We start from the raw sequence: 24,263 nt of genomic DNA, 5'->3' as shown, positions 1-24,263 counted from the left end.
CAGCAGTCTTCCCCATGATTGTGTAGCCCAGTGAACCAAACTGAGAGACCATTTTAAAGGCTCAGGAAACCTTTGCAGGTGTTTTGAGTTGATTATCTGATTGGCATGTCACCATATTCTAATTTTTTGAGATAGTGAATTGGTGGGTTTTTGTTAAATGTGAGCCAAAATCATCACAATTAAAAGAACCAAAGACTTAAACTACTTCAGTCTGTGTGCATTGAATTTATTTAATACACGAGTTTCACAATTTGAGTTGAATTACTGAAATAAATGAACTTTTCCACGACATTCTAATTTATTGAGATGCACCTGTAGGTGGGAAAATCTGGACTGGCAGACTTACAACAGCTACATGACAAATGTACTGAGTCTTCCCAAAACTGCCACTATCCTTACTGCCTCATTTGGCTCCCATCCAGAAGCTTTAGGTGCACTGGTCTTGAACAAGCACATAAAAGACTTTCCCTGTTCACATTCTATGAGATGGAGTGTATCTGGAGAACCAAGTCATTCTTTAGTAAGCTCCAAGAGCAGAATGTTCTCCAGGGCCCATTTCAGATGTTCTTTATTAAATCAGCTTTGGAAACCATGCTAGTGTGGAACAAAGATGTGATGCTCTACAGTTTTCCCAATGATAGTGAATGGGGATTTATGCAACTTATTGATTCCTCCAACCTAAACTGAGTAGCTAATGTTTGCCACATTCATCATGTGGTCGTGGGTGAGTGGCAGATGTCAGATTATCAGAAGTGCCAATGAAGTTGGATTTGAATGTGTAATAAAAGTTCATTTTAAAGAGTGGAGCTTTTTAGTTTACAAAACAAAAGCAGTTATAAAATCATATTTTTATAAAAGTATTTTTAACTTTGTTCCACTCTATTTGACTTTCCTCTGTATAGACCAGTCATGGAACATGCTGATTAAGATGCAGAACAATGTGGTGTTCTTTTGTTAAGCTGGCATGAATAAACTGCTGCGGCTTTACACTTGGACTGACCCTGGAAGTTCCATGGTACTCTATCTAAACCAGAAGGATCAGATCACAATGCTGATACTGTCAGACAGCAGTCTGCATGTGAGGAAGTACCCTTTGCTGATGGAGATCAGGAGTGCCATGCAAGAAGGGATGATTTTTTATTTGTATTTTTATTTTGTTTTTAAGCTTTTACGTGTCTTGAAAAAGGCGGTTGCTAACAAGTGGCTAAATGGCACATAGATCGAGGTTGTCGGGGACATTAAATGTCATCACGCTGAACAGAAAAACTCATCTACTCACTAGTCCGCTTTTACAGCCTTGTGCTCACGCTCTTGCAAATAATTCTAACTCAAACTTTCCAACTTGTAGATTTATCAATTTATAGTATTTTCCAATTGTAGTGCTATAAATTATATAAATTCTACAAAAAACAATGAATAGTTTTTTCCAATTTTGTCTAAGTTCTGCTGTAGTTAGGCAATGGTTTTTTGTTTTGCAACGTTTCCTGAACGATGTTGCCCAGTGGAGACTCTGGGTTCGTGCCATAATGAAGGCTCATGTTACAATGATTTCTATGTCAACACCACACCTTCTGGTTTTACATGGTCACAGTGAAAATTTCATGATGCATAGTGCTTGAAGAAACGCTAATGTTAACTTTATGCATAACCACAGCAACAGTTCCTTAAACTGACAGCTGAAATTCACTGCTTTATTCACTGGAATAGATTTAATCTTACCCTATTCAAGAACTCATTCACTTTGCCATTGTTTAATAGATTAAAGGCACTATAAGGCGGTTAGAATGCTACATGGAGACCTACGGACTTGCACACTCTTTTAATTGAAAAATTCATATTTAACCACGGATGTTTTGACTTTTTTTTTAAATATTTATTTAACTTTATTTTGAGTTTTGAAATATAAATAAAGGGAGGTGGACCCTGCACGCTGATATTTGTGCACTTGGTTAATGTAGACTTAATGCAGATATGTGTGCTCTAATGTGTGAGGGTGTAACTTCCATGAAACTAATATTGTATATCTTGAACTTTTCCCCCAGACGAGCTGACAGGAAGCCCAGTGCCTATTCCTGCATCTGTAGCTGTCATTTTCCTTCAGTGAATAAAAAAGTCCCTGTTTTATTTGTAGCCACAAATGATGTCCCCATTGGACAAAATTGTGAAGATCATTCCTACTGCTTGAGAAAGGAAAACACTGATGGGAATGAAATCGGTCCACAAGCCATGGATGGAGAGGAGGAAGGAGCTACACAGCTTATGGCTGATAAGGAGGAAGGAGATCCACTATCTCAGGCTGCTGTAAAGGGTCCTCAACCCTTTACCAACAATGTTGAGGAATAATCAAGTAGTAAAATGGTAGAAGAGCTGCAGTCTGAATGAAGAAATAGGATTCAGCTTGAGATCCAGCAAGAGCACACTACAGCAGAGTTGAGGTCTCAAGTAAAAGCAGAGTTACTGTCGTGACAGGTATTCTGCCTCTCAGATGAGTGAAAGTGTTCTTCGGATGGAGACGGGATTGCCAGATAAAGATATCTTCAGTGCTGTATGTGAATATGTTGCTCGTTTTGAGGGTTCCATTACATACCATGCCGGTCGGACACCCAAAAAACTCATTCTTGAAGAACAAATTTTCATGACCCTCATGAAACTCTGTCATAACTGTACACACCTGCACCTGGCTGCATTCTTCCACTGCAGTGAAAGCACTGTCAGGAATGTGTCAATAACTTTTATATAGTTCTTCACAGGCTCCTCTTTAAGGACATCATGAGCACTGTACACAGCCGGGAGAAAAATAAAACCTGCTTGCCTTCTTAATTTCTGCACTTCCAAAATTTCAGAATGATATTGGATTGCACTGACATCAAAATCGCTATTGCCAAGCAAATGGATACCCAGAAAGAGACCTACTCTGCATACCGTGGCATGCACTCCTTCAAACTACTCCTGAGGGTGGCACCGAATGCTGTGAACACTTACTGCAGCAAACTTTACCCAGGATCAGTAAGTGATAAGGAAATAGAACTGGATTCTGTCTTTCTGGACAATTTCAAGCCTGGAGACCTGAATTTTGCTGACAAGGGATTCCTGATCCAAAATATTCTGCCTGAAGGAGTCACAGTAAACATTCCCCCATTCCTCAGTCATGTCCAACTGACACACAGCAAAGCACATGCTACAAAGCTGATTGCACAGAATAGGATTCATGTTGAAAGGACAAATGCCCATTTAAAATAATTTAGAATCCTGAAATTCATCCCATCTCATGAGACACTTTGCAGATAAGCTGGTTCAGGTATGCTGTGCACTAGTGAACTTCCAAAGTCCTCTCATAAAAGAAGAGGCAGCAGAATAGTGCAAAAAAAATGTATCTTCCTCCATCCAGCCAGCAACACCAGGATCTCTTCCTCCTGCTACTTCACAGTGAAGGTCAATACTCTTGTCTCCCTCCTCCTTTCTTTTCCTCCATTTTTAATTAGGGGTGTAACAATACATGTATTCGTCATTCAGCTATAGTCGGGTAGGTCTGTGGAAACACTTCAGAGAAGTAATTTACAATGGCATCAATGTGTCTTCACTTGTGCATGTTAGTCAGTCCATTGTGCCTGCCCTGTATAAACGAGCACAAGCTGCAAAACTATATACATGAAAACCTATTTAGAGTTCACTGCAGTGCCAGATTTGGAAGCATGTGGGCCTTGAAAAGGTTCTCCAGAGCCAACAGGTTTTACTGCCAGTTGTCATCTTGGGCTATGGGGATAATGACACTCTATGTAGTCGAGACCACAAAGTAGCAGGTCTGTCTTGCAGTGAGGTGAAGCTGCCCCTGTACTTGGTGCCAGTAAGGATGGTCCCTATGCAGGCTGTAACTACCCCCTTCCTTACTGACACAGAAGCCCTTGATTTGCAATGCTTCACTAATTGTCATTTTCCTTGCATCACAGGGACACTTCACCTCCAGCACCGCCGAAGACCCCACCAGACCATCTGGAGATGCTCACAACAATCATGATGGAGAGAGCCACAAGCCTGACTCTTGAACTGGCATCTGTGTTACAGTAGTGAATACCCTGATGCCCTCACTCTCGTTCACAATCCCCCACTGTACAGACAAAACACCATCTAGTGCTCGCTGCTGTCCCAGCAACCTGGCAAGAAGTGAAGCAGCCACACACTTTGACTTAAGGACAGCTCCAAAATTACTGGCTGTCAGCCCCCCTCTCCTAAATAAATGCCAGTTTGGGTTGGTATGCTGGCCAGTTGTTGCCACCTGAATGGCTCTCCATTACTCCTCTGACAAGGCCATGCTGGCCAGGATAGCAGAAAGTGTTGCCAAGGTGTATGGTTCCTCTTCTGGCTCAAGTGAGAGAAGCCAAGACATTCCTGAGAACCTACCCCTCAGCCAGTCACGATCCTCAGCAGTTGGCTCTCTTGTCAGTGGGTTATAGGGCTTATTCGAAGGGTGTCTGTGCAGCTGAAATTGTGGATGGCAAAGATAGCCAATGCAGCTGTATGACTGCATTTGCATTTTCCACATGGGCATTCATATTGTGTGGTGAGAATACCCTCTTCACCTGTAGAGACCTGTGTCATGGTGGGATTCATGTTAAAAGTTGACAGGTACTTTATAGATAATTTGAATAAACTTAATTTATGGGAATGTGTGTGTGTGTGTGTGTGTCTAAGCGATTTTGTGTTTGTTTGTTTTTTAACATTTAAAGATGTTAATTCTACAGTGCTGTTGTGAGGTTGTATTTTAGCCACTGTCTGAGATGTGGACCAGGTCAAAACTATGGAGTGAAACAAACATGAATGAATATGATTTATATAGAGAAAATAAACAAGTTTGCTGATGCTATTGTGCTGAGCTTTATTTCACTAAAATACAATTTGAATTTGTTTTGTATTAGTTGCTTCCCCTATCATTGTAAATGATTGGTCTTATTTAAGTTTATGTTCTGCTTGTTCAGCAGTTGTTTGATAAATTGCTATTAAACACATTCGATTATATAACACTAATATGTATAATTAATACATTATACTCCTCTCTCTCTAGCTAACTTTACTCACCGGCACTCGATAGACCTTGTCCCTCATGCTAGCCCTCACAACACCGGTAAGTAGACCAGCATCTAGGCTGCACTGTTCTACATGTCCAGACTTATAGTGGTTCTCGCCCCATCTATACTTTTTCGTCGTCTTTAAAAAAAGAATGTGAGACTGGAAATGGACAGCCATGATCACTAGCTAGATCAGGTCATGCTAAGAGAAAAGGCTTTTGTAGAAGAGGAAAGCGCCCTAAATCAAAAAATGTTTTTTAACAGGCCAGGTATACGTTATAAGAATGCAAAAACATTATAAACTCAGCAAAAAAAAAAAATACCACAAATATATCACAGGATCCTAATCAGGGAACATGTTTTTATATAAAGATTGAAAGAGTTGTCAGAAGCTTAGTGGTGGTGACGCTAAGTCATGCGACTGTGGTGTATTTCTTTATAGCCTAACTTTAGCTTTTTACTTCTGGCGATTGCATTTAGGCTTCAAAATTCATAAAAGTTGTGTTCGTTTATGAAGATTATCATGATGAACAAAACGTGTAAGGATCATAAACTTTTGTTGGACACAGAGCTTATTTTCTGCAGTTATCCAAAAGTCAATGGAAAAATCCTATTGGCTTTTTGTTGAGAGAACCAGGGTGATGCTAACTTCCGGGTTGGCCTTTAAAAATACATCATCCCTGCAGCACTCAATTGTCAGATATTTGACCACAAAAACCAACATGATCAAACGGGAAGTCTGCATGCTGCTGCTGAATGTTCCAGTATCATGACATCGGCCACATTATGCCGAGCTACTGACAAGCACCGTCTCCCATTAGACATTTTTGCATCAGTTCAAGTGTGTTTACCTTCTCCTGTGGGAGACCTGGGTTCTCATCCTGGACTGAAACCAGGAAGTAATTGTGTTTGCATAATAAGTGACAAGCGCGAGGTTCCATTTTCCCTCTAAGATTACATTTTTACTCCACTGATGTTTAGGTTTAGGATTGGGTTTTGGGGGTAGAGTTAAAGGGATAGTTCTCCTAAAAATGAAAATTCTCTCATCATTTACTCACCCCCTTGACATTCCAGATGTGTATGACTTTTTTTCTTGTACAGAACACAAATTAAGATTTTTAAAAGAATATCTCAGCTCTGTAGGTCCATAAAATGCAAGTGTATGGTGGCCAGAACTTTGAAGCTCCAAAAAGCATATAAAGGCAGCATGAAAAGTAATCCTTAAAGTGGTTAAATCCATATCTTCTGAAGCAATATGATAGGTGCGGGTGAGACACTGATCAATATTTAAGTCTTCTTTTTTTTTTTTTACTATAAATCTCCACTTTCACATTTTTATTTAGTTTTTTTGGTGATTTGCATTTTTTGTGCATATTGGCACCTACTCGTGGGCAAAGATGGAGATTTGGAGTAAAAAAGGACTTAAATATTGATCTATTTCTCACCCACACCTATCATATCGCATTGAAATATATGGATTTAACCACTAAAGTATTCTGGATTACTTTTATGCTGCCTTTATGTGTTTTTTTGGAGATTCAAAGGTCTGGCCATTATTCACTTGCATTGTATGGACCTACAGAGCTGAGATATTCTTCTAAAAATCCTTATTTGTGTTCTGCAGAAGAAAGAAAGTCATACACACCTGGAATGGCATTAGGAAGAGTAAATTATAAGAATTTTTATTTTTGGGTGAACTATCACTTTAAGAAAATAAATGTGTGTATTCCTCTTCACTGTATAACTTAATTTACAACTAAAAAAACTCTGTGTACAACTCACTTTTGTCGCCCCTCTGTGGGCATTTCACCCGGAAACTGGAGCTCATGTGTGCCCTTGCCTTTAAAAACACTTCCTGCTTTGGCCAATGGGGGCACTGCTTCAAATTTCAGTAAGCATGGACCGAGTTTATCTCAGGAATGTCAACCTACAGTTTTCAAATTCACTGTGAACATGGCAACCATGTTATGAGGACAAATGCTGTGACGGCATGCTTTTCTATAAAACACGTTTTTCTCCCACCACAAACATGTGAGGCAACTGATGATAGTCATGAGTTCTCATAATGTCTCACAGCTTATGAACTTTGACTGGAAGAGGACTGGCAGTGTTCTGAAAATGAACTACAAAGCTGCCTTTTACCCTGACATCGATCTGTGAGTATGATACAAGCAAAGTTACTTAAGTGTTAGACCAATGAAACAATTAAAAAAAGTCCTTAAACCTCCCTTACCAATTACCAGTACGTATGACACCACACATGCACTTTTTTATTGTCTCTTAAAAATGCTCAATTAAATGCTTCAGACTGAATGCAAAAGAAAGCAGATTGATTTTGGAGAGCAATAGTTACACAGTGGAAAAAAGTGTCAAATATAATGTCTTCTGATATTTTCCTTTTTAGGTATGATGGAGACACATTTGTGTGTAGTGTTGATGCAAACTTCATAGTGTGGGAGAAGTTTGGTCGAAAAGACTACTATTTTAATGCAACCATGCGTCAGGTAATATGTATCAGGCATATACAGTATGTGTGCTTGTTATTACGTTGTTTCAGAAACACAAACCACCCTTTTGGCTCAAAAGGTAGCCTGCCTTCATGAGGCACAAACATGGAAATCTATGCTCGCTGACAGGAAGCATCCTGAAGAGGCCTGGGGACCTCATGGAGTATAATTTACAGTTTTAGTTTCAATTTAGTTTATATAACCTTGGGTTTCTCCTAGAAGATATGTGCAATCATCTGGTTTATTAACAGTGAAATAAAAGGGAATGTGTTTCATATCTTTCAGAATTACAGGAGCTGTTTTGTTCAGACTTATAAAAAAATTGGAATCCTTGACCAACCCTATGAAATTATGAATAGAAGTTTCAGAAATGACCTATGTTTTTCACTGAAAGATAGTGCTACTTATATCTTTATTGTAAAGATTCTGGATGCAAATTACAGGTACATAACACTTCCAGCTACTTTAACTGAAAGCAATCTAGCAATCTATGTCTGGTTGGTGCTTAAATGATTAGTTTACCCAAAAATGAAAATTCCCTCATTTCCTCACCCTCATGCCATCCCAGATGTGTATGACTTCCTTTCTTCTGATGAACACAAATTAAGATTTTTAAGAATTTCTCAGCTCTGTAGGTCCTCACAATGCAAGTGAATGGGTGCCAAAATTTTGAAGCTCCAAAGTCCATATAAGGGCAACATAAAAGTACTCCAGACAACTCCAGAAGTTAAATCAATGACTTCTGAAGTGATACGATAGGTGTGGGTTTGAAACAGATCAATATTTAAGTCCTTTTTTTATTATTATAAATTCTCCCTGCTCAGTCAATCTCCACTTCACTTTCACTTTCCCATTCTTCATCTGTTTTTGCTGATTCACAGTCATATTGCCCCCTACTGGGCAGAGAGGAGAATTTATGATACAAATTATCATGTTTCACACCCACACCTATCATATCGTGTCTGAAAACATGGATTTAACCACTGGAGTAATATGGATTACTTTTATTTTTCCCTTTATGTGAATTTTGGAGCTTCAAATGTTTGGCACCCATTCACTACCATTGTATGGACCAACAGAGCTGAGATATTCATCTAAAAATATTCATTTGTGTTCTGCAGAAGAAAGTCAAACACATCTGGGATGCCAGGAGGGTGAGTAAATCATGAGAGAATTTTCATTTTTGGGTGAACTATCTCTTTAATTTTACAATGGTCATTGTAACGTAAAAGAAATGAGACAATGTTTTAAGAAATATGTAACAAAAATTACTGCAGATTAGACATTTATTTTACTTATTACATTTTAGGGTGACATTACAAATTCTTGGTGCTACTTTGAGGTTATACGCAATAATTTGTAGTTTTCAGTTTAATATTTGTAGTTCAGGATATTGACCACATGATGGCAGAAGTTATTTATCATCTGTGATCCTGCACAACAGAGATGTGAAAAAAATGTTCTTATTCCTTTCCACTCAGCTTTGATCTTAGTGCTGTGTTTGCTGTCCAATCATATGGAATCAAAATGTAAGCTATTCATTTCTCATGTGTTATTCCTCTGAAAATCAACTTGAAAAATGGCTAGTCATCCATATCCAACTTATTCCCTTATGTTTGCATATGAATAATGTATGTGGAATAAATACACTAGGATCATATTAAGTCTAGTTAATTAATTTTCCTGCCTGCATATTTATCTACTTCCTTCACAGACAGGACCAGCTCTTGCCCATGTATGTGGTTTTGATCCTTACCTTCATCACACTCATCATGCTGTGTCTTGTCTTCTACAAATATGTCACTGTCTTTCGAAACATGCTTTGGAAAAAACATTTGTGAATGATTACTAAGAATATAGTTCAATAATAGTGTATTTAGTTTCAGATACAGTCCGTTTACTCTTAATGTCACATCACACAACCAATGTATGTTTATTTGTGGGGTTTTTTCCCCAAAATTGAATGCATCCTCTCACAGTGAGCTTTGTTATTTGTGTTTAGAAATCATATTTTTTGTTCAATCAAGTATTCAGTGTCACTTGTGAAAAAGCTTCAATTTAGCATTTTGCTTTAATATTAGCATGCACTCAAGCTGCATGGGCTCCACAAGTTTATGGAAAATAGGATGATCCATGTTGTGCCACACTCAAAACCTTTTTAAGTTGACTTTGCTCAGTTGATTTAGTAAACTCCTTCCCTCTATTGAATGAAGTCATCTCAAAAATGTGTGTAATTAACTTGGTGTTCATATAGAATGAACTTAACTATTTAAGGTAACTAGATGCAAGCAGACTTAACTCAGATTTGCTTTTGAAATACTGTTGTTTCTACTTTATAATTTTTAGTTCAATTTACTCAAATTTAGATCATACAATAACACAGCTCAAGTTATTAAGAATATTATATAAGATTAAAGGTCAATTATTAAATATGTTTAATTCTCCACTGAAATGCATGTATACCTGTACATGCAAGGTAAACTGAAATAGAGTTAACAGGTTCCAACTTGACCAAAAGGGACACAACAAAATACTATAATAATAATAATAATTATAATAATAAAAGACAACTATTTAAACACCCCAATAAGTTCCCTTTGACCAGGGAAACATAATTAAATAATTTAAGCGGAAGGGATTATTATTAGTATTCCAAATAGCCTCAGTTTTGAGTTATTAACACTTAAAATCTTAAGTCTATAGATTTTTAAGATAAATAAGTCCAAGGAACTTAGATATTTGAGTTATGAACCCAAAGCTTGACATTTCAAGAAATGTTTAATGAAGACAACTTGATTTTTCCAGTAATGACAACATTAGGGTTTACAGTGGCATATTTTTACAAAATATTCCAAAAAGCATGGAAGCAAGGAAATCTGACCTTTTAAACAAATACATTAACATGCTCAATGTCACAGATTTGATTACTGGATTACTGATTTACAAAACCCTTTAAAAAAAAAAACAACTACAAATTTGTTTATTTCCAGGTTTCAAATTGTGAATCCCAGATTTGCATGTGGACTCAGACTTTTAAATGACATTGTACTTATTCAAAAAAGGCTGTGCATATCAATTGTTACAACTGTTTGCATGAATTATTATAATCTATTATAATCATTTGAGGATTAATTGTTAACCCTTCCCCAAACTCAAAGCACTAATAATATAAAGATAAAGCTGTGTGTGTTTATTCGTGACAGTAATGCACTGCTGAGTGAGGTTGGCATCATCAGGCACGCGCACACAAAACGGGGGAGGCTGCATTATCTCGGGTGCTAAAACGTCATTCTTTCACTTCAAACATCTGCTTTCAGTTCCGTTCACGTGAAATATATCGTCGTCGTCTGAATGGCGGAGTCTTTACGGATATTCTTATTTTATCCTTGTCTACAGTTCATTTTTCTCTCCACTGGTCATGAAGCTAAACGACAGTTAGCATAGCAGCGTCGCTACTCCTTGTAACTTGACAACAAAAAAGTGGCCCAAAAAATTAAACTATGAAAAAAGCTTCCAAGACCAGATCTTAGATGTCTCTAAACCGTTATAACCAACGAAGCAACGGTGCTTTGAAGGGAACAAGCAGTCCGGGTGCTGCTGAGAAATAGAAGTGAAAAGGCGAGAGGAGGAGAGCAGCTGCAGTGAAAGAAAACACGGACGTCACTGTTATGGCAAACGAGCCGGTTATTCTTAACGTCTATGATATGGTATGTCACTTTAATCAATTATTCTCAAATATAAATCATTCGTTCCTGTGACAGAGGTGTGTAGGATTGTCTTCAGTTTCACCAGAGCCATAGTCTGTGTCTCAAAATCTGGTGAGCTGCCTACCTAGGCAGCATTTTCGAGCATCATCATAGACATCAATCATAAATTCTGTACGCGAGTTTTAAAGGCTAAAGCTCCATTAGTAAATGCAATGGAAACGTAATACAGCTTTATAGTAAGGGGAAATGTGTTCAGGGTTGATACTTTTGAGTTTACATGGATTTGGCAGCTTATTATCCAACCTCCAGCCTTTTTTTGTTGTTGGTTGTTTTATTATCAGTCACAGTCGATATTAATCTGCAGTATCAGGTCATCAAGTTTGTTAGCAGACTAAAAGAGTAGAATAATACTATGCATGCAATCTGACAGTCTAGTTCAGCGTGAGAGCTGTGACTAGTTCATTCAACATTCATTTGACTCCACCTGTGTGATCTTAGACAGCTGTGGAGAAGTGATGGTGAACATCTACAGATGCTTTATAAAAAGGTTCAAAATCAGGCCAGTATGCATTTAAATAATGTTAACCACTTTAGGGGGAGGGGGGGTTTAGAAGAGTTATATTAAGCAAGGTCTAATTGTCATGCAGATACATTTTACACCAAATGCACAAAATTAAATTGTACTGTTGGGTTATAACTATAATGTTGCTAGCGTGAGTGGGTGGCTGAAAGATTAAAGCAAATATCAACTGGAAAAATTGACTACCTTCCAAGTGTCATTTATCACAGAGTAACATGAACAGTCTCCACTTAAAGATTTAGTCTGTGTCATGTGTCTCAGTGACCCCTAGAAACAGGGTCATGGAAATGCATACTTGCCTTAGGGCTCTTCCCTCGGAGAGCTACAGTATGTTGGGCTTTTGTACTATTTTAAGCTTCTGCTCTCATGGAGTTCACCCAAAAATGACATTTCTGTCATTTACTTACCATAATATCACTCTTTACCTACAGGATATGACTTTCTTTCATCCATGGAACACAAAACATGCATTTAATTATTTATATTTTTGATTTTCTCACCCATTTGGAATGCCCAATTCCCAATGCGCTCCAAGTCCTCGTGGTGGCGAAGTGAGTCGCCTCATTCTGGGTGGCGGAGGACGAATCTCAGTTGCCTCCGTGTCTGAGACCATCAATCCACGCATCTTATCACGTGGCTTGTTTTTACAGACATAAGAGCCTACAAGACTCACAATGCAAAACAAATCCCAGATGCAGTTTATTAGTCAATCAAATCCCAATAATAATGTTAAAAAAAAAAAAATAAAGATTTGGTGCATAATGTTGGACTGTTTCCTATAAACAAGCTTGAAACACTCCGGGGAATGTTTTTTTTTTTTTGCAACGACAGAGACTTGGCTCAGTTACAGTGCTTTATATTTAAATGTTTACTACATTAAGCTTTTTCTAGCCTTTATATTAACAGATGATGGTTTAATGAGGAATAAGGTTTATTAATATTCACAAGATATGACGTTATGATGTATGTGCTGATGGCACATTTTTTCATATAGTCACATTTTTCTTTGCATGCTCACTTCAATTTAGATTTACTTGATTATATTTTCAAAATGCCTTGAAATGAGGATAATAATAATAATAGTTTCAATTTATATAGTGCCTTTCATTGCATAGCAATCTCAGTGCACTTAACAAAAAAAGTAATAATTCTAAGATGGCAGAAAGGCTTGCTGGAAAAGATGGGTTTTTAGATCTTTCTTGAAGGCTTCAAGACAATGTATATTTCAAAGATGAGAAGGCAGAGAATTCCACAGACAAGGACTACAGATGGAGAAAGCACAGTCGCCTATGGTACAAAGTCTAGTTCTGGTGGACCTTAATACTTGAGCTGATGTCTGGACAGCTATGAGCTCAGTCAGGTAGGAAGGTCCCAGGCCATGTAAGGCTTTGAACACCGACAAGCTCACCTTGTAGTTTACTCTGGATTTAACTGGAAGCCAGTGTAATTTTTCCAGGATTGGAGTGATGTGTGCTGTTCTTTTTGTTCTAGTGAGAATTCTGGAAGTGCTGTTTTGAATCAGGATATAAAAATATGGATGAATATAGTCAATGAAGAAAGATTTTGACACAACAAATCCCCATGTGATTGTTTTTATTTAACTTATAGAGAGGTGTTGTACTGTAGAATCATACACAGTGGAATAAAAAATGAAAAAATAAAACCGATTTCTGCCGATAACCAATAGTTCCAAAAAGCAATTATCGACACGATTAATCAGTAAAACCGATATATCGGTCTGCTTGTAGAGATCACACTGTGATCCGAATCTCCTCCTTCACAACCCTGAAGGAGGAGAGTCGGATAACTGTCACCCGTTTACACGTGTTTGAAATGATTTTTTTGTGATTTCTGAACATAACAAAACATGTTTTAACATAACTGTAGGTAAATACACATACCACTGTACCATATTGATGGTGTTATGGAGCAGTTTGGATTGAACAAAATTATAAATTATTTCATCTTTGCTACTTTTAGGTGTAGGTAAGAATGTACTACAAATTTATTTTATTTTATTTTTTTGTGCAATAAGCTTAAACTATGCCAGAGAGCGTTAGCTTACCTCTAGAAACCTGCTGACTTGCTGACATTTTATTTTCTGGGACACGTTATCAATTGAGGGCAGCTGTCACAGACTTCCTTTGTTACAACAGACTGGTTTATAATATACTTAAAGGTTTTTCCAATATTGAGTCACATTGCCTGTCTGTACATATTCACACGTTACTGTGCATATTTGTTCATTTTGAATAGCCTAGAGCAATTGGCTCTGAATCAGCATTTTCTAACAGTTGCCTAGCAATTCTAATAGTATCATGGTAGAGACACTCAGTCATTTGCTTAGAAAAAAAAATACACTGAAACATTCATTGATTATTGGCCCAGTTTCTTTAATAATGTGTATAGCTGGCTTATGATGTTTCACTTCAATTGGAGACGGTAGCTGTCTTTTTGATTTGTTTAGTCTTTTTGTGTGAGAGCGTGAACAGAAGAATCTGAGTCTATAGAGTTCTGTAGAAAGTTCTGCAGATTTCCACAGAATTTGAATACCAATCGTTCAAAATGTTATACATGTTCCCGCCCATGCAAAATTTTTTTTATATTTATTTATTTATTTTTATAAATGCTTTGGCGAATTTTGTTTTCAAGTGCCAATAAGACTACAGTACTTTCGGCACAGATTAAGTAGGCCTATACTGTACCATGTCTGAATCCAAATCACAGAATCCCATCGATGTTTCCTAACAATGAGCGCAGAAAATGTTAAATAAGTGAGTGACAATAAAAGATGACAGATGATTATGCTTGGAATGGCTATACCTGTAGAACTAATGTAATCCCTATGAATAAGCATGAAATCTGTCTTAAAGTTGTTTGGCTATTTATCATTAAGTTGTTTGTTATTTGTCATTATAAGATTTGAGATCATAATTATGAAGAGTTCATTATCAGGAATGAAAATTTGAGTAAACAAAGACCCATAATTAACTATTTATAATTTAACCACTGTTCAAGACCAAGTCATTGATTGACATTTCAAAATGAACTCAGTTGTCCTTGAAACACTTTTACCACTTGACTCTTTGTGACTCACACATGTTATATTTCCTTCTAGTACTGGATCAATGAGTTCACTACCTCTCTGGGAATTGGAGTCTTTCACTCAGGAATTGAGATCTATGGCAGAGGTAAGACTTGTGCTATGAACCAGCCACAGAGTCAGGGTACTCGTTAATCCTGGATTTATCTTGCATGACTGCAAAAAAGAAGGGGGGGTGTTGTCTAAACATATGACTAAACCTCACATCATAGATGTATTGTTGATGCAACAGGAAAATACCATGACATTGTATGACATTTACTGCCTCCAAGGGTTTCCACAGTTTAGAGTAAGTAGAGGAGGCTTTATTTGGATATGCATTCTTGAATTTTGTCTGTGTGAACATGAACACATCCAGATCAATAGAGACCAATCAGAGTACATAGCCAGAGAAGGGTATGTCAGAAACTGATTGACACTTGGATAGATAGGCAGCTACAGGTCAGACAGATATCAATCTGCTTGTAGTATATTTACATAGCAGAAATCTTTGTTACAGTATGTGCTCATAAATGTATGTTGTATGTGCTCATATATGTTTTAATTGACACCATATACAGTACAAACATACTTAAGAAAAAATTGTTGGAGTATTTAGGGCTCATCAAAGCATTCCAATGCTTATACTTTTATTGCAGAATTTGCCTATGGAGGACACCCTTATCCTTTTTCAGGTATATTTGAGATAACACCTGGTGATGCCACAGAACTCGGAGAGACGTTCAAATTTAAGTGAGTCTTCGAATAGAAATCACTGTACAAATCTGACTCAAAGGTCATGTCTGGTAAAATCACTTCCTCTTTTTTTGAAGAGAAGCCATTGTTTTGGGGAGTACAGACTTCACGGAAGAGGATGCGGAGAGAATTGTGGAGGAAATGGGAAAGGAATATAAGGGTAATGCCTACCACCTTATGCACAAAAACTGCAATCATTTTTCCTCCACACTATCAGAGGTAAGTTGAAGTGAAAGGAACTAATATATTAAAGGATAGTTCATCCTAAAATGAAGATTCTGCAATTATTTCAACCTGGTCTTTTAGAATCATGTTACTAAACATATTTTTGCAAAATGATTTTTATGTGGCTCATTGTACGTATTGTGGCAGTTTGTGAAATAAACACTAGAGGCACTACAACAACAATTGCTTTTATTATCATTCACAAATCACCAGTATAACGCCAGATTATCAGTTCATAAACACTTAATTTTCACCCTGTTCCTCACACAATGCCCTTTCGGCATCAAAACACTATTCCTATAGCTCACGACTTGTAAGGCTATACATTTTAATGTTCGCATTACATAACCAACTACATTCAAGCTTATTCAAGTTCAACCAAGTTGCGTGCTAGCACATCTGATAATGAAAGCATGGCACTTGCATCGCGAAGGAGTGCTAGGAGTCCTGAAGTGCACTCGAGTCGACGTGAGCTAAAAGTGTGATAAAAGCACCATAAAATGACGTGGTTCTTTAAGCCAGTGCGTTTTAATCTCACATTAGCTTTTATGACACTGTTGGTTTTGTTTAAATAGGGAGGGAGGTTTTGTTGATTTAAAACTCGATTGAGCATTAACTTTATAAACCTTATCTGTTTGAGAGAACATTTAATTAACTTTTAGTGGCACACAGTGGACATTTCACCTCGGAACTGCAGCAGTATGTGTAAAGAAACACAAAATGTCATTTTGCTAAAATGTTGCCACAGTCATGTAATTTTCATGATCAGGCTGCATTACTAACCCTCATGTTGGTTCAAACCTGCTGTTATTTTTTATTTTTTTTGTAGAAATGTTTATAAGAATCATTATGCAGATCTTGCTAGGGCTGGGTAGAAAATCTGTTCTGTTACAAATCGTAATTCTTGAGCCAAATGATTTTCTAATTGTCTCTCTGATGAAAAATCTATTTTTTTATTTAAAGAAGAAAAACCTGATTATACTTTGAAGAACAGGCGAAAGAAATGCCGGCGATGCACATGTCTGATTTGCTTTTTTTTTTGTTCAGAAGTTAATTTGAGCTTTGGCGCTAACACACACAGCGCTATCGTGTTTTGCAGAACACGCACAAATGGTGATTTCTCACCTTTTTTTTTCTCTGTCAGTCATCTGGGAGCAGTGTGTAAGAATAGTGTTGTCTATGAGAACGCTGCATAGGATCTCAGACTCAAATAACATACCAACGACATTGGGACTACAGGTGAATTGTCATCTGTGTCATCATAATCCATACAGCCCCAGAAATGGTTCTTGAACAAGTTTACTCTTTAGCCTCCATTTGTATGTTGCTAAAGGATCATTATGATAATAGTAATAGCCTATCATGGTGGTAATATGTCATATTTTATATTCTAAAATAAAGTCAAGTTAAAATGATATATTGAATATATTTATTTGTTGAATACAAATATACATAATGCAGCCTTGTATATGGGTTCCTTTGCACTAGCTAGTCAGCTAGCTCAGACAACGCACTGACTGGTAGTTTTACTTTTACCTGCAAATGATATATTACGGAGTGAAACAATTGTCATTTCAGACACAACTGTTCTTCAATAGACATTTCTTTCGGAGAAAAACGAGTTAACCAAGGTTTTTTATGACGTTTTTTTTTTTTTTTTATCAAACCATCAAATCGCAATACATATCGAATCGGCTTGGAAATATCATTGTAATATAGAATCGGAAGGTCTGTGGCAATTCCCAGTCCTAGATCTTTCCATATAATGACAATTTATAGTGATTAAAATGGTGTCAACAGCACTGGCAATTTTTTAATTTTTAATGTGAAGATGGGGCTAGATGAAAGCTGCGGGGGAGGTTAGGATAGCAGTGAATAATTACTTACATTTCAGTGTTTTCCTCCCACAAACCTATCGTATAGTTTCAGGAGACTTGGAATATAGCACACATGAGGGCTTTTCACACTTGAAATCGTTAGCCCCAGGCTAAACCCTGGGTAAACCGAATCCTGGGTTATCCAGTTTCATGTTTCACACTGTTCATACTTTTCCCTGGATTATTAATTAATCCTGGGTATTCATGTTCCGATGTTTCACACTGTACATTTGTAAACTCCAGGTTAACATTCTTATTTGCATATTTGCGGTGTCGATAACAATGATTGGATGAAAACGGCTCATGACAGACACACAACCTGTCAATGGAGCTGTTCTGCTCTTTTCTGGAAATGTCGCCAAGCAAATCAGTTCTATTTGTCTTTCATTTTCTGAAATATGCCACAAAAACACAGAATACTCTCTCTTTCGGGTACGGCTCGGGACCCATCTTTATGATGGTAGCCCGTGAAAGGAACAGTGGCACGCTCCTTCCCTCCATAGTGATAGGGTCGTCTCCTTGGGCAAGAGAGAACAACCCTCAAGCCCCCCCTGCTAGGGTTACAGCAAAAAAGTTTTTTCCATCACTCTTGTAAAGACCTGGAGTAAAATAGATCCTTATTATCCCATTTCTGTTATAAGAAATAAGGAAAAGGGCGACTCGTTTGCCGTGATTTGCGACCGTGGAGGTGGAGGAAGAGATCCTGGTCCCTGAAAAATGTGGTTTGCTGCGGCTTCCACTATTTCAACACGGTACTTTGGCTCCTACTTCACCTAGGCGGGAGGTTGGAATGGCTCGATCCAATCAATCAGCTGGTCAAGACATGCCCTGGGAATACTCTGTGATAGCTGAACATCAAATATCTCTCAGATTCCCAGTAGGTGTTGGCTAAGGGTCAGTCAAGTAAATTGAGCAACTTGTTGCTCATTTTGCTTGAGTATATCATCCCTGTATCCCTGATGCATAATCTGCTGGAGATCCGCGGCGCTGTGCATCCCTTACTTTTGGGCTCCAAGGTGGGTGAGGAGCAGAGATGATGAAACTAAAAACCCAAAACATGGCTACAAAACACACCTCAAAAAAACATTTCTTGGACCTGGATACCGACAATACCTCAGAAAATAGACATGCTCTTGTGCCGAGTAATGATGACTGGCCAAAATTCATCATCACTGAAGCTGCCGCTCCAGATTCTCCAATCATCAAGCTTTCCCCTTTCGCTATACAAAAAGGTATTGCAGGAATAGCGAGAACAGTAAAGGAAGTGAAAAAACTATGATCTGGACAGATTCTTGTGGAATGCAGTAAAAAGGCCAGTGCTGAAAATCTACTACATGCCAGCATGTTAGCTGGAGTTCAAATATAGACATCTCCTCATCCAACTTTGAACTACAGTAAAGGAGTAATCCGAACTAGAGAGTTGGATGATGTGGATGAAGAAGAAATAACGCATGAGCTCAAGACCCAAGGAGTAATGAACGTCACAAGAATAATAATCAAGAGAGAAGAGCGAACAATTAAAACTGGTACGTACATCCTCACCTTTAATAAACCGCTAATCCCAGATAAACTTCAAATTGGATACTTAAGTGTTCCAGTGGACTTATTTGTACCCAACCCTCTGTGGTGTTTCAACTGTCAAAAATACGGCCATGGATCTAATGGCTGCAACAACAAACATACCTGTTGTAACTGTGGGGAGGTAGGCCATGACAAAGGGAGCTGTGAAAAACCATCAAAATGTTGTAATTGCTCAGGTGACCATTCAGCTGCATCAAAACAGTGTCCCATGTGGATCAAAGAAAAGGAAATACAGAAGATCAGGTGTACTAAGAGAATCAGTTACCTCGAAGCAAAGAAAATGGTGGATGTCGTCCCTGTTTTTACGCTGAATAAAACCTTTGCCTCTGTTGCAAAAAAAGCTGTGAGAACAATAGACAGCCAGACAGAAATCACCTGGATGCATAAAGACAAACCCCAAACCGTTAACCATAGTAATATTCCCCCAAAGATGAAGAACACAGGAACCCAGAGCGAAACTCTTCTAAATGACATTCACTCCAGTCAGAGCTCAATAACAGGAAACCAAAAGGCAAATAAAAACAACGGTAAGACAAGTTCTTCACAATCAAAAGTATCCCAAGATGAAGCCTCAAAGACAAAACAAACAAAAGATGTGGAAATGAAAGAGAATGAATACCATAGTAGAGGTCCATCCCCTAAAGGCAGAACCAAGAAAACTGTCCCTATTCTCCCTAATAGGTAATGGAAAATTATATCATCCAATGGAACTGTCGTGGTATCAGGGCAAATTTTACGAGCTACAGCGTCTAACTGCAATTATTAACCCTCTAGCCATATGTCTTCAAGAAACACAGTTACTACCAGACGGTACTCTCTTTTTTTTAAAAATATTTTACAAGTTTTAACACTTTCAGTCCCAGTGATAAGTGGGCTTCTAGTGGTACAACCATTTTAATAAGAAAAGATGTGATCCATAGTCATATAAATATTAATAGCAACCTACAGACAACAGCAGTACGCCTGACTTTGCGCCTGAAATCTTAAACACCTCATTTAACTTATTTAACTATTTTAAATAACTAAACCTGGTTCCCGCCATGAATATAGCCATAGAAGCTGGCATGGCGTAAAAAATGAAACAAACAAACAAACAAATACTCTCTCTTAATCACGCCAGTTAACGTGTTTGCCACCACTGTTGGACACTTCACCGGTTTCCCTCAGATGGAGAACGTAAACAGCGCGTGAAAGTTTCAGCGACTGTACAAAGCGCATGAATATTTAATGAGGTTGGTGCAGAGATTTGACAAGATTGGTTGGCTGTTGCTGAACAACTTTCTGAAACATTCTAACACCGCACCGTTTCACACTGTATACACTGTTTCATAACCCAAGGTAAAAAGGTGCAAACCCCCTTTCAAAATTACAAGTGTGAAACGTTGCTTTACCCAGGGTTAAAAGCAGGGTTTAGAAAGAAGATGACCCGAGGTTAAGCGCAGTGTGAAAAGCCCTACGGACAACTTTTACTCTTGTTTTTGTTTGTTTTTTTACGTTTTTTTGTGTGTGTGTGTGTGTTCCATAGAAAAAATAACAACATATGGTTTTGGAATTACATGAGGGTGGGTAAATGATGACAGAATTTTCTGGGGGGTTTTGGGAGGGAGGGGGTGAACTAACCTTTCTTGAAAAGATCCAAGTTGCCACAAAGAGCCAAAATCTCATGTTATCTCTCTGATGTCTCTGTCAGATCCTCTGTGGTCGAGAGATCCCGCGATGGGTGAACCGACTGGCCTACTTCAGCTCTTGTGTGCCCTTCCTGCAGAGCTGTCTGCCAAAAGAGTGGTTGACACCAGCAGCACTGCAGTCCAATGTTAGTCAGGAGCTCCAGGGAGAGCTGGAGGAGGCCGAGGACACTGCAGCCTCTGCCTCAACGCCTTCCAGCGCTGTGGCACCTTTACCCAGACCAACCCGACACCAACCGCGCCGATGAAACCCTGCTGCCTTGAGTGACAGGCCATCTCTGTTTAGAGCTGGACCACTGCTCCTGCTGCCATTGGACCCCCCCAGCCCCCTTTCCTGACAGACTAGCAATTCACCAGCAGAATAGATAAGCCACACCCTCTGTTAACTGATTATGGGCCTGGAAACCATCAGTCATTTACTGTAAAACCTTGCATGGGTTTAGAATAATTTTTTTTGGCCTTTTATGTTTTGTTGTAAAAACTCAGGACGTGAATACATTTTGAACAATGCTCTTTTCATTCACCAATTTTTTTTTCTTCTATTTTATTTAATGCTTTTCTAAGGGGTCGTTAACACCGAACACATTTTGTTGTCCATCAGTGCTGTTTTTAATTATTTTTCTATGTAAACATGCGCTGGATGGATGTCTTTGACCATTGCAACTCGTTTCGCTGTTTTTTTCAGCATCTTGCCGCAAGAGCGCCGCGTTTTTAAGATAACGCGTCAAGTTAAAAGAACTTTAATTAATCAAAACACGCTTTGAGACACCTGCATTTAGTTGCACGTGTTGCATGATGTCTAGCTTTTTTTTTTAACTCAAGAATGTGTTTGGTCTGAATGCCCCCTTACGCTGGAGGTGCTCGCTAGCCTTTTTCCATTCATTCCAACATAAAGCACCTAGTCAGTGAATAAGACATTTTTTAAGGACAATATTTGTTTACAGATCTCTTGTTTTACAATCTGTGTATGATTGTGTTGTGTGTGCTGATTACAAAAGCCAAATCTCCACACTTTTGTAACAACACACATCCCACACTATGGTGACTGTGCCTGAAGATTTTTACAATTATGTGCTCGAGAGCTCTGCACTTTCTCTACCAGTTTGGTCTGCTTTGAGTGGCAGACTTCTTATCCTATGAAACCTTCCTCAGATGTTTTACACCTTTTTTAGTTTTTAGAGTCTCCTATGTATTTGAAACAACATTTGTATTACATTTTATGACTATTAAAGAAAATTTACAACTTTCTGTCCTCAAAACAGAAGTTATTACTGAACTCAATGGAAATCTACCAATGTGTTTAGTGTACATCTCTTATGTACAGGTTTTTCATCAATATTTTAGACATTGGAGCTGAAGGGTATAGCATACTGTTCATATTTTGTATAACACAGGGATTTGGATTGAGGTCTGAATCTTGCCACTTAGTCTTCACGTCATATTCTTTTCAAATGAGCAATAATTTACTGTTGGGATGTAAAAATCAATAGTATTTACAATACCGATCGCTTTATTGCTCTTGCATTGTTTTGGGGGCAAGATTGAACATGGACCACGTCCGAATATGCATACTTCCCTTGCATTACATACTCTTTGACAGCAAATGAATTCGCACACAGTTTGAGTCTTCCCACATATTTTTTTTTATTTTTTTTTATTGATTCCTATATTAACACATAAAAGCAAGAACATATACAAACAGAATCAATACTTAACCCCCTCTATTACTACCCCCAACCCTACCCATAAGAACATCCCAGTGGTCCCACATAATTATAGACACACAAAAACAAATATTAAAAAATAAAATTAATAAAATATAATAAATCACACACCTCTATATCTCTCTCTCTCCACTGTCCCTCCCCGAGAGCCCTCCAAAAATGTCAAATATTTGCCCCACTTTCCCATAAACAAGTCCAAATTACCCAATCCTCTAGATACCCCTTCAAACACTGCCACCCTCCCCATCTCTGTACACCACTCTGGAAATGATGGCGCTCCGTTGGACTTCCAACCCCTTAAAATGACTTGTCTGCCAATCATAACACTTGTCAAAACCCAATTTTTTATAAATTTGTCCCCCAAATTTATGACTGCTCTGTTGCCCAAAATACAAAGTCTGGGGCAAAGCAAAACTTGAGTGCCCAAAACGTCAAACAAATAGCTCTGCACCTTGAATCTTAACACACCCCCAAAAGGCATGAGTTGTGTCTCCAACTTCTGATTCACAACACCAGCAGTTGGGTGTGCCTTTAAGACCAAGCCTATATAATCTAGAGGGGGTCCAGTAAAATCTATGTAAAATCTTAAATTGCATAAGGCGAACCCTTGCATCTCTAGATGCAGACTTTTTTTTAGAATCCTAGTCCACACTTCTTCCTCCAATACCAAATTCAAATCTTTTTCCCATAATCTCTTGATAGAAGCTAAAGCTCCATCCCCCAGACTCCGAACCAGCAGGGAGTAATACAATGATGCCTCATGACCTTTTCCAAAAGCAGCAATCATCTCTCCCAAAGCATTTGCCGCTCTTGCGGGGGTGTGTGCTACTCCCAAAAATAGTACAGAGCATGTGGCGCAGCTGTAAATACCTATAAAACTGAGATCTGGGAATCCAAAATGATGACCCAGATTCTCAAAAGATCTCAACACTCCACTCTCATACAGGTCGCCGAGTGTAACAACCCCTCTCACAATCCACTCTGACCAACAGAAAGGGGACTTATTGATACTTAATTTTGGGTTCAGCCATATGCTTGAGGCAACATTTAAATAAATGTCCAAATTAAATACTCTGGCCACTCTTGTCCAAATCATGTGCAAATGTGAAAAAACGGGGTGTGACTTAACTTCTCCGGTTAGTTTAATAGAAAGACTTTGCAATGGTGAAATAGGGGCAAGGACTTCCTGTTCAATAGAAAACCAGGGAGGGGCTTTCTCAGGTGGAAGCGACCAACGAGCCAAATATCTGAGACCGAATGCATAATAATAAAACAAAATCTTGGGGAAGCCTAACCCACCTTTGTCAGTCGGCCTATGTAATTTGTTGGAATGTAGTCTGGGACGTTTACCATTCCAAATGAAGGACTTCGCAATTCTAACAAATTGCTTAAAATAAGAGAGGGGGACATCTATAGGGAGTGACTGTAGCAGGTAGTTGAATTTTGGAATACAGTTCATTTTAATAACATTAATCT

The 24,263-nt window shown here is 38.2% G+C and overlaps 1 protein-coding gene and 2 long non-coding RNA genes across 3 annotated transcripts in view; all 3 read left to right on the top strand.

The window, feature by feature from the left end:
* Window positions 1-4,847, top strand: part of LOC127413676 (uncharacterized) — a 32,959-nt gene extending 28,112 nt beyond the window's left edge. The window contains exons 2-3 of the long non-coding RNA XR_007892623.1: window positions 2,043-3,432; window positions 3,948-4,847. This is a non-coding gene — a long non-coding RNA (uncharacterized LOC127413676). The remainder of the gene's footprint in view (window positions 1-2,042; window positions 3,433-3,947) is intronic.
* Window positions 4,848-7,153: 2,306 nt separating this feature from the next.
* Window positions 7,154-9,529, top strand: LOC127413677 (uncharacterized). Its single transcript, XR_007892624.1, has 3 exons — window positions 7,154-8,013; window positions 9,052-9,099; window positions 9,285-9,529. It is a non-coding gene; the product is annotated as an uncharacterized LOC127413677 (long non-coding RNA).
* A 1,266-nt stretch (window positions 9,530-10,795) lies between these two features.
* Window positions 10,796-21,893, top strand: LOC127414262 (deubiquitinase DESI2-like). Its single transcript, XM_051652178.1, has 5 exons — window positions 10,796-11,277; window positions 14,976-15,048; window positions 15,599-15,692; window positions 15,773-15,914; window positions 21,069-21,893. The coding sequence occupies exons 1-5, from the start codon at window positions 11,239-11,241 to the stop codon at window positions 21,309-21,311; spliced, it is 591 nt and encodes a 196-aa protein (XP_051508138.1). The 5' UTR covers window positions 10,796-11,238; the 3' UTR covers window positions 21,312-21,893.
* The last annotated feature ends 2,370 nt before the right edge of the window (window positions 21,894-24,263 follow it).

Source organism: Myxocyprinus asiaticus, chromosome 23 (genome assembly GCF_019703515.2).
Source record: "Myxocyprinus asiaticus isolate MX2 ecotype Aquarium Trade chromosome 23, UBuf_Myxa_2, whole genome shotgun sequence".
Classification (NCBI taxonomy): Eukaryota; Metazoa; Chordata; class Actinopteri; order Cypriniformes; family Catostomidae; genus Myxocyprinus; species Myxocyprinus asiaticus.
The sequence above is the reverse complement of the archived record's forward strand: the minus strand, read 5'-3'. Positions and strand labels throughout refer to the sequence as shown.

Bases quoted from the DNA above. Each gene is read 5' to 3' on its own strand.
- LOC127414262 (XM_051652178.1), top strand. From the start codon at position 11,239: ATGGCAAACGAGCCGGTTATTCTTAACGTCTATGATATG. The intron at 15,049-15,598 runs GTAAGACTTGTG...CTTTTATTGCAG, and splicing joins AATTGAGATCTATGGCAGAG to AATTTGCCTATGGAGGACAC. The intron at 15,693-15,772 runs GTGAGTCTTCGA...CTTTTTTTGAAG, and splicing joins GGAGAGACGTTCAAATTTAA to AGAAGCCATTGTTTTGGGGA.